The following is a 14,720-nucleotide window of genomic DNA, read 5'->3' as shown; positions in this document are numbered from 1 at the left end:
AAGATATTTTAATAAATTTTTAAATGAAAACTATTTTTAAAAAATAAGAATGTATCACAATAAACAACGCATTAAGAATGATATAGATTTATGTGGATACCAAGGAGCATGCAAACTTCATAAAAGCTACTGTATCCGTGTTGGGCTTATACAGTAACGGATAGGTAGCAATAACTTCTTATATATGAAAAAATAATTTCTTTTGAACACATAGGAATATAATAAGATGGTGAGGGATATGGTTAGGATACTTGAGAGATACGGTTATGATGTATTTTGGATGTATTTTAAGATTAAATATGTCATTTGATTAAAAAATACATTCGAATATACTTTAAGATTTTATCGTTTATGAATTAAAGAGTCTTTAAACACTTTACTAAAAATCAACATTTTCTTTAATTTATAATTTCTATAATAATGCAATATTATGATTGATAAATCAACACTCTATTGAAGTGCTAGCAAATTCAGAAAGACTTCTCCACGGGCATGGAGATTTTGGCGCCTTCCCCCCCCCTGTTTTTTCCTTTTATTTGGTGAAGTATTGAAGTGCCCTGTTTTTTTCCCCCCTGTTTTTACCACGTACTGACGAGGCTTGCAAAGGCACTGGACAATAACATCAGAGCTCATCACCACCTATGTGTGTTCTATGGCCAAATTTTTGCCTGTGCCTAGCTAATGGTCCCTTTTTTAAGCTTCTTTAATTCAGTTAGTTAGAAGAAAACACAAACTTTGTTCACCTAAAGTCTACGGAGGATTCTGGACAGCTCTGAGTGGTTTATCGAATCCTGAGGCCATGCCATGGCCCATGTTATGGTTATGCAGATTAATTTTATCAGAAGGGCTCTGAGGTTCAATTAGTTTGATGGCATTTAATATTTTGCTAGCCCCATGCATATATATGGGTGAACAACAGACAAGAAGCTCAGCAGTTACAGATACAGGCATGCATGGGGACACTGGACAGTTCCATACGGGCAACCAGCCATAAAGAGGGGCTGGCTCTAGCTTCCAACCAAACATATTGGACCCTGGCACTCATTGGCACGGCCTCCTAACTTGATCACTAGGGAATATGCCATTTCTTGAAAACCATGATCATTCACACAGCGCACATGCAATATCAGGATCTTCAATGCACCCTGAAAAGGCTGAGATAATGACAAGGGCAGGGCGCAGAATTTAAATGTTGCCAGCAACTCGATTAAATGCAGGAAAATGCAGCAGTGATTCATTTTTTATCTTGTTCTAAGTTATGTTTTAGAAGGGAAACTTCATGAAGGGGAAATCTTGCACTGGAAGAGAGAAATTTAATTGTGAAAGTGGTACTTGTCCATCTTAGATTTCGAGTTCATATACAGCTTGCTAGCCCCTGGCCGGGGTGTTTTGTTTGATGGTTACAACTTCCTGAATCCCAAATTTCTGCTCTGCCCTGTACTTGTACCTACGGGCTGAATATAGAAAGGCACAGAAATTTATCGCACCCAGAACTGTAAGCAGCCAGTAGAAATATTCAAATCTACCAGTATTTATATTCTGGGACAGCCATGATTGCTGCCTCTTGTCTGGGTTCCCTGTCACTGATTTCACAATGCTGTTCAATATACTTGCTGCAAAGCAGCCAATTCCACCTGCTAGTGCAGCATAAGCGGATCCTATACTCTTCATTGCATCAGGAGCTTCCTCGTAGAGAAATTCAAGCAAGCCCACAATGCAAAAGACTTCAGCTATTCCAATCAGGCAATACTGGATCAACAACCAGTACGCACTCAGGTTAGGCATGGGAGTCAAGAAACTAAACTCGTAGCCATGTTCTATAGCATACTTTCTCCGATACCTCTCAAAAATGGCTGCCCAGGCAACAGAAAGAATTGAAAATGCCAGACCGATTCCTACTCTTTGAAGCTGAGAAGCACCACGAGGATGGCCGGTAATGCGCCGGAATAGTGGAACAAATACCGAGTAATAGAGAGACAATATCAGGAATATACTGAGGCAAGGAAACACGGGCATGCTTGTTACTGGAAGTTTGAGATGACCCAAATGTGTATTCAAAGTATATGCCTGCTGTACTGATAGAGTCAGATACTCTGTTAAGATTAGATTGAGCATTATTGTGCAAGCTGGTATTGGAACAAGCTTTATAAGTATCTTGACTTCCTCTACTTGAGTCACCGTACAAAGCCTCCAAGGACTTGGATCTACACCATCTTCCTTCAATTGCAATGCTGCCTTGTCCAGACATCTGTTGAAGCCCACAAGTTTTGGAAATTATATGGTGAAAAATATGATTTCCTTTTCCCTTTTTTGTTTTGTTTTTTTTAGGTTTTTTAAAGAATGACCAAAACAGATTTCCTTGTAACTTGTAAGAGAAATCCTCCAAAACCATTGAACAAACAGCCAGAGGTTGAGAACCAAAATTCACACAGCCTAAAACCGTATTAATCCATGAAATATTAAAAATGCAAGAGATTAGCAATTATACCTGAAGTCATCTGTATGTGCTATCTTTCCACTACCCTTTATAGCAGAACGTTTGCCAGGAACCTCATAAAGGCCTACTAACTCGCTGCTGGAAAACGAGGCTTTTCTCTTCTGAAAGGCCGCGACCAGAACTTGGGCAACTCTTGTTAGTGGACTGCCTCCTGGCAATCTATGCCTATACAAAGGAGTACCGACAAAGAATAACAAGTTCGACATGCCCATAGCTATGGCCAGTGAACCAAAGGCAGATCCCCATCCATGTTTCATTTGAATGTAGACTACTAGAGTGAAGGCCACTATTGCTCCAATAGTTACAGAAAGATAAAAGAAGTTGAAAAACCTATCCAGATGAGACTTGTAATTTTCACCTCTTTCATCAAACTGATCGGCTCCGAAGGAAGAAACACACGGCCTTATACCTGCTGCTCCGAATCCAGTCACATAAAGAACTGTGTTAAGATAGAGCATCTGCCATGGTTTCGCTGGCTCGCAGTTACCCAAAAGCAAGGATAGCTGATCGCATTGACCCTGGTCCGGCATGAAGACATTCATTGTTGCACACAAGGTTATACCCGTCAAGCCCTCCAGGAAACAAAGATTGAAAGGAAAACGCGTCATCAGTAAACCTCTAAGGATTGAACTTGAGGAACTAATTGACGACTACGTGTTCATGAACACATCTTACCGCAAGATAGATTGTCGTGAAAATTGCAATTGTCCAATATCGACCGAGATACGCATCTGCAAGAAATCCGCCAAGCACAGAGGAAGCTTGAGAAATTCCTAAGAAATTGTTCACTGCATTGGATGAACTGGTAAAGGGTCGGTGCATAATATAGAACATGAAGGCCACCATGTTAACAGAGAGGCCAAAGTAAGCCATCCTCTCTGCCATTTCATTCCCTGGACAAAAAAAGATTCAAGCTCAGTGAGGGACCGAAATATGATTTGACCAAGCACAAACATACACATGATCTTGCACTTCTTGAACACAAGTTATAAATTAAATCCGCGAAAGAATATATAGCATATATCATATTCTATGACTACAGAAACTCTCTTATGTATTTTTGTTTTTCTGATCTAGTCCAATTCACCTGTCTATCATAATTGTAGTGCAACCTTAATTTAATCTCCCAGTTTTTACATCGGAAAACACGACTTAATTATTAACCCTCATGTGACAGTTTTCTGAGAAATGGAATGTAAACTCATATGAAGAAGTTGCTTTACCAAAAATGAATAAGGCAGCAATCCAGCCACCTGTCTTTGAGAGGTCAGGAATAGGCTTCCCATGGATGTTAACAGGAGTAGTTCCTCCAGTATATCCACGGCCAAAAGCCATCCTCCTATTGTCGGACTCGAGGAAGTGAATTCCAAGCTTCTTGCTATGAATTGGGTTTGAAACTCCATCATATGTTGCTGGTGTCTCTGGTAGACCTTCTGGTGACTTTATTTCACCGGAACCCATGTCTCTGGCTAATTCCCTGTAAGATTAATTAAGCCAACAATAATACGCATCAATTTGTGTCTACTTTCTACTATCATCACACATACTAGTAACTCCTCATATACATATAAAAGCAATTAAGCTTCTACTCTCTAACATTCTGATGCAGAACAAATAGAAGATTTAATTAATGAACTATGTATCTATGGAAATTTAACACCATCACCTCTAAGGCTAGTCCAGAAAATGACTTCCTGAGAATAACGTAACTAAACTAGCAGCTGAAAAACACTGAGGCAGTCTTATATAAGAAGAGCTTAGCTTAGATACCTAGCTGCGGTACCGGAGCTTAAGTGGGTGAATAATGTTTTCACATGCAACTTCAATGGTCCTGCATCCAAGTGAAAAGGGTTCGTGATTATGGGACAGTTAGCAGCTGCCTGGCTAGCCAGTAATAAAATGAAACCAAGAGGCAAGAACAATGAAGGAGGGCCAACCAACCCACGATGAAGCCCCATTGGAAGAGATTAAAACAAATGGCAATAAATGATCCTCCATTGAAAGTTAGGAAAGAAAGAAAGAAGCAAGAGTGATCTGGAGAGAGTAAAGAGACGTTGCATTAATGCTTTGACATATATAGTTGCACGTACAATCCCAACATTATTGATTGCTGCCTGCCTGCCTGCCTGCCTGCCCGCCCTATCATCATTATTGTAGTTCGGCTTATAAGTAATTATACCGATAACCTTTCCGCTCCCTCTCGCTCTCGGTAGTCGGCGGTGCTGATGGAATGAATGGTGGTCCAGTTCGCGGAGAGATAATCCAGCGGGGAAAAACGGGTAGACATCGATTTTCTTTGGTGTTACAGACTTCAATGAAAGCTGATGCTTTGCAATCTTTTTTGTTTTTTTGAGGTCATGGTGACGCCATCGATAAGAGTTAGGGTTGGGGTTGCGTTATCGCTCTTCACAGTATTCATTTACAATTTTTCAAATAAAAAAACATTAATAATACACTCTTTTTAAAATAAGAATACCTTCTAGCAGTACAAGAAATTAAGATTTTATATATATATATATATATATATATAATATATATATATCTTCATATTTAATTAGTATCATAAATCTAATTTCTATTATAAATATGATATAAAGATTTTGTTTTTTTATTAATAATATAGCTATAGTTTTTTTTACCCGAGCTGAAACGACGACTTCTTGTTTTTTCTTTTTTTGCAGCGGTGATGTTATAAATTGTTGAAAGGCGAGTAGCATCACACCTAAATTAATTTAGATTCTAACAAATAAAAAGGGGGCGTTGTGACGAGAAAAAATAGTAATTATAAATTGACAACAGCCTGAAAAAAGAGCAGTATTGTCTAATAATAAATGTCCACTAAAAAATTGACCACCTACTGGTATATAGTATCGATATTAATTAATGATGTTGATTTGAAATAGAAAGATAAGCTAAAGTTGTGTTTATCTCGGAAATATATTAAAAAAAATATATATTTTTTTTTAATATCAGTATATTAAAATAATTTTAAAATAAAAAAATATTAATTTAAAATTAAAAAAAAAATCAAAATTATTCAACAATTCGACATTCCCAAACTCATCCTTATCGGTTAGCGTTAATTGATATCTGCTCGGGATTGCTTTTAACACGAGCGAGTACCTTTTTATTTAATGGTGTCAATGTTTATTCGATCAAGCAAAGGTCTTTAATTGGTTATCTGTTTCAGTGATCAAGTCTAAAAATTCGTGGAGAGAGTGGAAGCCCTTTTGAAGGAATTGGGTAGGCGATGGGTACAAGGTTGAGTAGGCATGCGTTAATTGGGATTATACGAAGAAGAAAAGAATGAATTATGAGTCTCTCTCTTTTTAATTTTTAATTAATATAGCTATCTGAACCAGCTTGTATATATTTTAATTAATTCAGTAAATTCTAAAATTTATGAGATTCAAATTAGTAATTTTTAAAGAACAAACTTAAAGTCTAACCGATTAAATTATATTCTTCGTGTTTATTTTTTAATTTGTAATTATAAGCATGTATTGTGTGATTATGAAAAAATGATGTGCATGTGATCGTCACGTGACCTTGTAGGGTGGAGTTAGATTAATATTTGGTATTGCGGTAGCTTTTGTGGTTGTGGTTTGAAAAAAATTATTTTATAAAAAGTATTTTTAGTTGAGGTTGGTTTGAAAAAATAGGTGTTTGGTTAAAACTGTGGTTGAAATTGAGGTCGAAGAAAAAGTAGTTTAATGTGTTTGGTTAAAAAAAAATGCTTTTCAAATTGAGGTTATAAAATAATTAAAAAATATATATATTAATATTAATGATTTTAATTTAAATATTATAAATTTAACTACTGTTGTTACATCATGAAATAAATAATATTGATATCAAATATTTTTTATTATTATATTACACTATGTGCAATGTCATCACTCATCACATACGAAATCTATCCAACAAGGACTATATTTTTCATGGTTTTTTAAGCGCGCAACAACAAAAACTGAATCTTTTATTACGTCATCAAGTGATTTTCTTTTAATTTTTTGAATAGAACACAATTAAAATAAAAATAAAAACTGAATTTTTTTTAACTGGGCCGGACCCGGCAATAACATAATTGGAATTGCGATCAAATTTCACAAATGCTACGTCATTATAATTTTTTTAAAAAAATAAAAAAATTTAAACTCATTTTCATGGTTTTTCAAAAAAAAGAAAAAAAACAAACCTGGAAACGTGAACAGTGCGAGTGAATTAAAATGTGAACAGTGCGCAGTGGAGCCATGCTCCACTGTTGACAATAATTTGTCAGCATACCTGCGGTCCAGCCACTAAAATTAATGGGCCCTACCAGCAACCACATTTTTTGTTCCTTTAACCAAACACCTGGTAGTGTGGTTGTGGATGAACCTCACCCGCAACTACACTACGAAACAGCCACTTATTATGCGTGTTTTTCAGGTTGGAGATGGACGAGTATCAAGGACGAGATGCGTATTTTTATATTTTTTCAATCGAAAGTCAGAAAACCCAGATAGAAACCAGAAAAGCATGGGTATGGTCGGAGATGATAAGAAGCATGCTGATTCCAGCCAAAGACGGAAAACCAATATAAAAATGTTATTTCTTATAAAAAAAAAGAGATTGGATATTTGTTTTCATTTGAAATTAGGTTTATGTAGTTTTAATTAGTTTGAATAAAAAAAAATAAATTTTATTTGATTTATTCAAGTATTAATTTAATGTTGAAATTTATTTTTAATTTTACAAGAGTCTTGTATAAATTTAATTGAAACAAAACATTAAATTCAAACTCAAATGAATTTAATGTGAAAGGATAGGATAGAGAATAAAAAAATCAAATAATAAAAAAAACATCTTGGATAATTATTTTAACTTGTGGTCGTTTATGTCTTTATCTCATGTTGTATTTCCATCATATATTTAATATCTTTTATGCCTTATATTGCCTTACATGTTTATAATTTCAAATATTATTTGATGGTATATCAAGCATCAATTTTACAAAACCAAACTATAATTATTAAATTAAAAAACAAAATGACATAATCGAAAAATAAAAATTAAGAAGATCATGAATATAAAATTCTTGTTTACTCTCTCAATCTCTAAACTCACAGCTATTTTGGAGGGGGCAATTTATTTATTTGTAAGGACACAACTGAAAACATTCATGAAAATATAAGGACTGATGTGAAACTTTGGGGGGAGTTGTTGTTGTCCCTCCCATGTCCCTGTAGCTCCCCCCTGAGATGGATGAATCTCACAGGTGAGCCTGTAGTACATGGCATCCATGGAACAGGGATAACAATTTAAAGATCCTACCTAAATAAATAAGTATTTTTTAGACTTGATAAATAATAGGTATATTATTAAATTTACTTGAAACTTATATGAATTTAAATCAAAATATATATTTATATTATATAAATATATTTGTAAAATATTTAGATTTCCCCCCAATATAATATGATATATACACACCTTAATATTAATATAAAAATAAATACATGGATAATATTTATCATTTTATCATTTAATATATTAATATACATATTTGAATTTAGTGTGTGAGTGTGTGTGTATTAAATGATTAAAATTTGATAGTTTATGAATATTTAAATTCCTTACCTAAAGAATAATGATAATAAGTATAAATATCAAGAAATCCAATTTATAAATACTCATGGTCATCTCTATAATGGACAAAGCGGTTAAGTATGATGATAATAATTTTATACATTCTCAAAAAAATAAAAATTATAAAGAGTTTCAACCACTAAATCGATGAAATCCATCACTCATTTGCAGAGTATTTTTTATATTTCCATCCAATAAAATTTAAGCTACAGAATAAAGATATCTCTTCTCAATTATATTGGTACTTAAGTAATTAATTATTCACCGGAAATAATATCATTTAATTATAAAAAGAAAGAAAAGAAGAATATTATTCAGGATAGATATTTCTTAATGGATAAAATAATTACACCTGAAATAAAAAGTGGGACGTGTCTACAACTGGGCTGGGTTGCTTCCAGTATTTTGAGCCCATAAGGGCCTTAGATAAGCCTCGTATCTTTTGGACATTTGTTTCTAATTTTTCCCACTAGGCTTCGGCCTCTTAACACACTACCTCCTTCTGCAAAATATTTTTGCTACCAGACAAAACAGAGAGGAAAGCCGAGAGGTTTTTAGGTTTCGCTGCTTAAACCCCCCTGCAACTGCAAGCAACAAGCACCACGACTGAAGAAGAAGAAAAACTTCCTTGTTCGCCGTTGCTCTTATTACTATCCATAAAGGTACCTCTCTCTTCCTCTCTCTTCTCGTTATCTTTCACGTAACTTCTATTCAATCTCTAAAGTTTCCCTCTGCACAAGCAGCAAGCTCCTTTGTTTTTTTTTTTTTTTTAATTAACAAAATTGGTAATTGTAACACCTATAAAGAAAAAGGAAAGGGATGAAAATTTTTTGGAAGGTGTTTGATGAAATGTTTGAATGAAGAGTGATGTTATATTTTTTTTGTTTTCGCAGAGGTATTGGGCAATGGATGATGTTGAGGAGGTCGAGGGTTACAAGCCTGAACCAGGATTTGAAGAAGATTCGAGGGAACCATTGGCTGATATTAGTTTGTCAGATTCGACTGAGCTCTGGCTCATTCAATGGCCTATTAATGAAGTAAGCAAGCTTTACATGCTCTTTTTATTATCTCAATAAATAAATGACTCATATTTTCATTAAGTAAATTATTATTTTATTACTGAGTTTTGCGTTCATTGTTGTTATGGGAAAACAAATTTATCAGTATTATTTAATAAGGTGCCAGTTATTTGGTCATTGTAAACATTGCTATCATTGTTTCGCGATTCATGGAGAGTAAGATTTAATTGCTAACATTCTTAATCGTATGTGTATCTCAGCTTCCTGATTTTAATGGGAAAGAACTATCGCTCAGTCTTGATCAGGATGGATGTTTGGGAAGTTTCGAGGCATCTCCAGGTATCAACAACTGATGCAGTTTCTGTCATTGAAAATAGCATACAGTTACTGTATGTGTGCTAATCTTGGCGTGTGCATAATTTGGAAATAACAAGGGTTATTATTACTTGTTGTGGCAGGGAAAGCATTTGATCTGGTCAACTGCTCTGCTCAAGGGCTAGATGCAACGGTTTTCCTTTCTTCTGAATTGGAAACGAAGATTGGTAAATTTGGCTTTTCTACTTTCTCTTTCTTCCTGAATTATAAATGAATTGTATTTTATGAAATAACTTTATCCCCAACATGATACTGTTTTCTGTTCTTTTCAATTGTTTAGTATTTTATGTTGTTGATTGTTCCAATCAATTGCATAGACTTGCATATAAGTGAGCCCTTGAGCTATAGAGCTAGATGTTGACACCAGGGTCTTTCGATAACTAAGAGTTGAAGTGGTGAAGGTTGTCGTAGATGTATCTATATCACAAATAAATTCTCCATGTGGATTTTTCCCATAATGGTGTTGAATTGTTGAGAGCTATTTCCATCAAATGAAGTCAGCACTTTAACAAGGGAAAATATAGACAAGAAAGAAAAGGTGAGGTCATTTCTACTTATGTCCAGTATCTTGTCTCACGGTGGAATATGAATTAGATAGCAATTGAACAAGTAGTTTGATGAACTGTTTAGTTAACCTACGAATTAAATTTGTATCAGATTCGAGGTTGACTCTTTATCAAAAGGTGAGGTCATTTCTACTTATGTCCAGTATCTTGTCTCACGGTGGAATATGATTTAGATAGCAATTGAACAAGTAGTTTGATGAACTGTTTAGTTAACCTACGAATTAAATTTGTATCAGATTCGAGGTTGACTCTTTATCTAGGCATATGGAGAGTGATACTGGGATGAAATAAAAATGGTCATTTTAATGTGATTCTTCTATGGAGTTTGTGGAAGGATTGTTCTGGTCAGGCATTGAGGTGAATAGCAAGGTAGCAACTTCTCGCTGAGAGGAACTTAAAGGTTAAAATTCCAAAATACCCTCTGTAGTGTCCTTTTTCACTTGGGAGCTGCCTTGGAGTATGTTTTAACTATTAAAAAGGTGTTGGTAAATAGATACTTTTAAAAAAACAGCTGAATCTCTTACTCTTTTGTTTTTGGGGAAGAACTGTATGAGAATTGGTTTTTGAAGCTGTTGGGTTTTGTGGGGGTCAAGTCAGGTTCCTGTAAGTTTGGAGGGGCAAGGAAGAGGAGAGCTCTGGGGTTGCATTTCATTAGCATATTTTGATGGTTGTGAGAATAATGCTCTGCACAATCAAGGGGAAGAATCATGTTTGTCCTCCTCACTAGATTTAATTGGATTAAGGTGTTTGCTTCTTTGCATATCATGAAAGAATGTATTGCTATACTATGTTTGTGTCCCCCCCCCCCCATAATAGGGGCAATATATATTTGATGCCTTTTAGTAATTATAAAAAAAACTAGTACTTCTATGAGCTTGGAACCATCGCTCATCAAATCAGTTGCATGCAAGTGTATCACTGGATGTCTAGTGTTTTAGGTGTCTTAATTTAACATGGATGTCTTTTGTTTGTCATAGACTGTCCTTAATCAACACTGCAATTGATTATTCGTCCCTGATTATTAAAATAGTCCAAAAATATACATCCATTGTTGTTGTTGTGATAGCTTTGTGCACTGTTGATTTAATTCTGCGAATCCAATCCTGTTGTGGTAAAATCTTATTTAAGTATTACCTGACATGGTTATCTGCACTGATAGTTGGTAAAATTTCAAGGCAAGTTTCACTTGTGCATTATCCTGACCCTAAAGAACTTGAGAAACAAGAAGCAGAAAAGAAATCAAAACGTTCATATCAGATGTCTGCTGGATCTTCATTGATGAATTCTTCCCTCCATTCTGGAACTACAACCCCAAGTTCCAAGCTGAGAAACTCACAGTTGTCAAGGGGACATGCTGCGTCTACACGTAGTAGCAGACATAAGAGTTCATTGTCTGAAGCTGGGGAGCAATCAAATTCTAAACAAAGGCGTATGCATAATCGCAGTGGATCCACAGATCGGTCTACTCTAGACTCAGGAAGAGGTCATAGTGGTCATGCTTACTCAGGGTCCTCAGGGCTTTCACACCAAGGGAAATCGGAGGAGATATCAAATGAGTGAGATTCCTCTCCTTGCTGTATTTCCCCCATAGTACTTTTTTGTTCGCATCTTTTATCTCTGAACATTATGATTGTAATTTAGAAACTGTACGCTTTTGATTTTATTGGCTCTTGGCCTCGAAGCTTTGGTTGGTGAAGCAACTAAGCTCTAATTCCCAGGGAGCCCATGGGTGGCAGTTTCATTTTCTTGTCCAAGATTTACATATTTGTTTGTGGTCCTCTCCAGTCTCTTCTCCTTTATGCCCCCCACCCCCCTAAAAGAAGAGCTTTGTTGGTGGAAACCTTGACACCATAATTTAATGCATTGATACTTTTTTCTGTTTTTTAAACTGCGCGATCTGCATCTAGCACACAAACACCACCATTGTATTCTACTCATATGACCGATACTTTCGTTCTCTTTCTTATTTTGGTGCTGGGCCAATAAATCGTTAGTCTCTGACTGGTGTTCCACTCCTTGAGAAAACACAGGATATGTTAACTGGCCTGTTGCTGTTAGCTCTTGGCGGTGATGATGGATCCGGGATTGAAGACTCGAGAGGGCAAAATTTTTTTAAAACAAGAAATGGACCAAATTGGATATATTTTTAAGTTGGGTGTCGAATATTTTATCCATCGGGGCCAACGCTCCACGCTGGATCCGTCGTTTGCTATTTAGTGCGCTGCCATGAAATTCGAAGATGGTGGAGAAGTGCATACTTTCCATAGACGGGAAAATTAAATAAATAGAAGAGATAGATGGAGATGGTGGTTTGCATGGTGTTTAATTATTGTATTGAGATAGAAGAAATGAAATCAGAAGAGATATTTCTTCCCATATCTTTGCTTTGATGGGATTAGATCATTCAATAATTGTCTTACAAACAAATTCATTTTATATTTTTTCAACCAAATATATTTTTGTTATTTTTTTTTTAATTTTAGTACAGACTAGATCTTCTACTTTGCAGCTAATTATTTTTTTAATGTAAAAAATATAAAAGCATTACTAACTTGTTTTTTATTTAATCATGAAAAAAATCTGATGCATATTAGACTATTTTCTTTTTAAATACTGAATATTTTTTAAAAAAATATTTAGATAGTGAGATACTAGATCCATTAAATATTAAAAGATAAAATTAAAAAAAAAATAGATGATATTTTTGTAATTAATAAGATATTATTTAGCTTAGTGGCATTTTTTATTTATTTTTTAGCTTAAAGGGTTCTTTCTGGCATTCCAATAAATAAATTGACTATTATTGTTGACATTTTTTCAAGGAGGATGTTAGGAAACTAAATGATATAAAATATAATGTTTTAAACCACAAGCGAACAATCACAATTTAAACCAAACCTTTGGATATTAAATGTATTTTTTCAAAAAAAATAAAATAAGAGGAAAAAAATCATTTCTAAAAAAATTAAGAAAAAAAAAAAACAACCTAAATTAGCCTGTGTTAAACTACTAAACACCTGATTCAGGTCATGAGAAGGACATAACTTCATATTAAGCAAAATAAATAAATAAAAAAAGATTTGAAACTCAATCCTCAACCAATTCAATATTGAACGATGAAATTAAAAAAAAAATATTTTTTTTTTAAAAAAAAAACTTACCCAAGTTATCCTAAGATAAACCACCTAACCCGCACCCAGGTCATGATATCTAATAACTTGAAGTAAACTGCATCTTTAGATCCCAACTACCAATAAGGTGTTTGGAAAATCAAGCAATGAGTTCTTTAATTCAAAAACTTATTTTAACTTTAAATATCTTTAAAACCTCGATGAATCAATTTCTCAACTCAAAACATTTTAACATTGCTTTAAAATTGTAAAATTAAGTTGTATTTTTATCTCTCAACCTTGATATGCTTTTCTTGACAAGATGGAGAAGGGCTTAAAATACTCTAATAAAACTCCTCTCATAAAATAAAACTTATTAACATCCAAAACGATTATTTTAGTTGTCAGATCATGGCAAAATGATGAGTTTTGTTCTCATTAGGTTGTTTTTCAGCTATTCTCCATATTTTCTCTCTAGCCCAATGATTAAAATGAAAGAAAAATAAAGTTCTAGGCTAAAATATAAAAATCTCAAAAAATAAGGATTTAAAATGAAAATTAAAAACTCCAGTGACTAAAAATGTTAAAAGCATATCTCCAATAAAATTGAAAAAAAAGAAAGAATAAAAGGCTCGGAATTTTTTGCCTCGTTAATTTTGGTTCTTAAAGTTTTTGTTATATTTAGTGAAGAAAATTAAATTTGATTTTACCAAATTAAGCATTGCTTTAATTCTAAATTTATTTTTCAACTATTAAGCTACCTTGCACCTCAAATGTATTTAATTTTTTTTGGAGAATATTTTTTAGATTATCATTAATTATTTGGACCTCGAGATTCTTCTCTATTAAATTAGTGTTTAATAATATAATATAAATTTTTTTTAATAAAAAATATATTAAAATGATATTTTTTAAAATTTATTTTTAATATTATAATATAAAAACTATAAAAAACACATAAAATATATTTTTTAAAATAAAAAACAATTTAAAAACCAGGTTGAAAAAACAAATCTCCCAAATCAATTCCCAGTGCCTCCGGAGAAGAGAGGTAGAGTGGCACAGAAGAGTCAAGCGCCAGTGTTATCTGTCTCCAACATGGCACGTGTCAATAGAGATTTTTCCCAAATTCCTCCAATCAAAAACAACAAAACAACAGAGTGACACCCACTGTTTTGTTTTGCTTCCAGATCCGAGCCAAGTAACAAATATACTAAAATGGATGGGTGTTCTACTGTACCTCCCGTTATATTCCTCATCATCTCGTCTTTCACACGGTGTTTAAATATTGCTGGTTTATCGCTGATGAGTTTTCCTTTGTTTTTTTTTTCATTTTCATTTTTTTTTCTCAACCTGATAAATACACTGTAATTCTCATTGTTATTTATATTTTAGATCTTGTTCTTTAGTTTTGATTTCTGTACATTTTTCATTTTTCTTTTTATTAAAGTTTTGTTGTTTTTCAATTTAACTCTTATTTTTTAATTTGTATAGATAAAATTTTTTATTCAATTTTTTTACT

General features: G+C 33.7%; 2 protein-coding genes across 6 annotated transcripts; one reads left to right on the top strand and one right to left on the bottom strand.

The window, feature by feature from the left end:
• Window positions 1–1,280: 1,280 nt before the first annotated feature.
• On the bottom strand, window positions 1,281–4,788 carry LOC118042748 (protein NRT1/ PTR FAMILY 6.1). Of its 5 annotated transcripts, none has more exons than XM_035050473.2 (6): window positions 4,435–4,788; window positions 4,268–4,328; window positions 3,721–3,974; window positions 3,173–3,390; window positions 2,489–3,069; window positions 1,281–2,248 (listed from the first exon to the last, which is right to left on the bottom strand). In XM_035050473.2, the coding sequence occupies exons 1-6, from the start codon at window positions 4,493–4,495 to the stop codon at window positions 1,369–1,371; spliced, it is 2,055 nt and encodes a 684-aa protein (XP_034906364.1). In that variant the 5' UTR covers window positions 4,496–4,788; the 3' UTR covers window positions 1,281–1,368. The 5 variants fall into 5 exon arrangements, with proteins under 5 accessions (XP_034906364.1, XP_034906369.1, XP_034906367.1 ...); XM_035050478.2 differs by having other exon boundaries at window positions 4,164–4,328; window positions 4,439–4,788; XM_035050476.2 differs by having other exon boundaries at window positions 4,439–4,788.
• A 3,819-nt stretch (window positions 4,789–8,607) lies between these two features.
• Window positions 8,608–11,848, top strand: LOC118042738 (mediator-associated protein 2). The gene is made up of 5 exons (XM_035050466.2): window positions 8,608–8,790; window positions 9,022–9,165; window positions 9,408–9,486; window positions 9,606–9,689; window positions 11,248–11,848. The coding sequence occupies exons 2-5, from the start codon at window positions 9,034–9,036 to the stop codon at window positions 11,646–11,648; spliced, it is 696 nt and encodes a 231-aa protein (XP_034906357.1). The 5' UTR covers window positions 8,608–8,790; window positions 9,022–9,033; the 3' UTR covers window positions 11,649–11,848.
• Window positions 11,849–14,720: the final 2,872 nt, after the last annotated feature.

The sequence above is a fragment of the Populus alba genome, chromosome 1, assembly GCF_005239225.2.
Source record: "Populus alba chromosome 1, ASM523922v2, whole genome shotgun sequence".
Lineage (NCBI taxonomy): Eukaryota > Viridiplantae > Streptophyta > Magnoliopsida > Malpighiales > Salicaceae > Populus > Populus alba.
The sequence above is the reverse complement of the archived record's forward strand: the minus strand, read 5'-3'. Positions and strand labels throughout refer to the sequence as shown.

What these genes read in the sequence shown, in the direction of transcription:
- LOC118042738 (XM_035050466.2), top strand. Translation starts at nt 9,034, where the DNA reads ATGGATGATGTTGAGGAGGTCGAGGGTTACAAGCCTGAACCAGGATTT. An exon ending in AAGTTTCGAGGCATCTCCAG is followed by an intron (nt 9,487 to 9,605) that starts GTATCAACAACT and finishes TTGTTGTGGCAG; the next exon opens with GGAAAGCATTTGATCTGGTC. An exon ending in TGAATTGGAAACGAAGATTG is followed by an intron (nt 9,690 to 11,247) that starts GTAAATTTGGCT and finishes CTGCACTGATAG; the next exon opens with TTGGTAAAATTTCAAGGCAA.
- LOC118042748 (XM_073405004.1), bottom strand. Translation starts at nt 4,455, where the DNA reads ATGGGGCTTCATCGTGGGTTGGTTGGCCCTCCTTCATTGTTCTTGCCT. An exon ending in TGCTGCCTTATTCATTTTTG is followed by an intron (nt 3,391 to 3,720) that starts GTAAAGCAACTT and finishes TTTTTTGTCCAG; the next exon opens with GGAATGAAATGGCAGAGAGG. An exon ending in TCACGACAATCTATCTTGCG is followed by an intron (nt 3,070 to 3,172) that starts GTAAGATGTGTT and finishes TGTTTCCTGGAG; the next exon opens with GGCTTGACGGGTATAACCTT.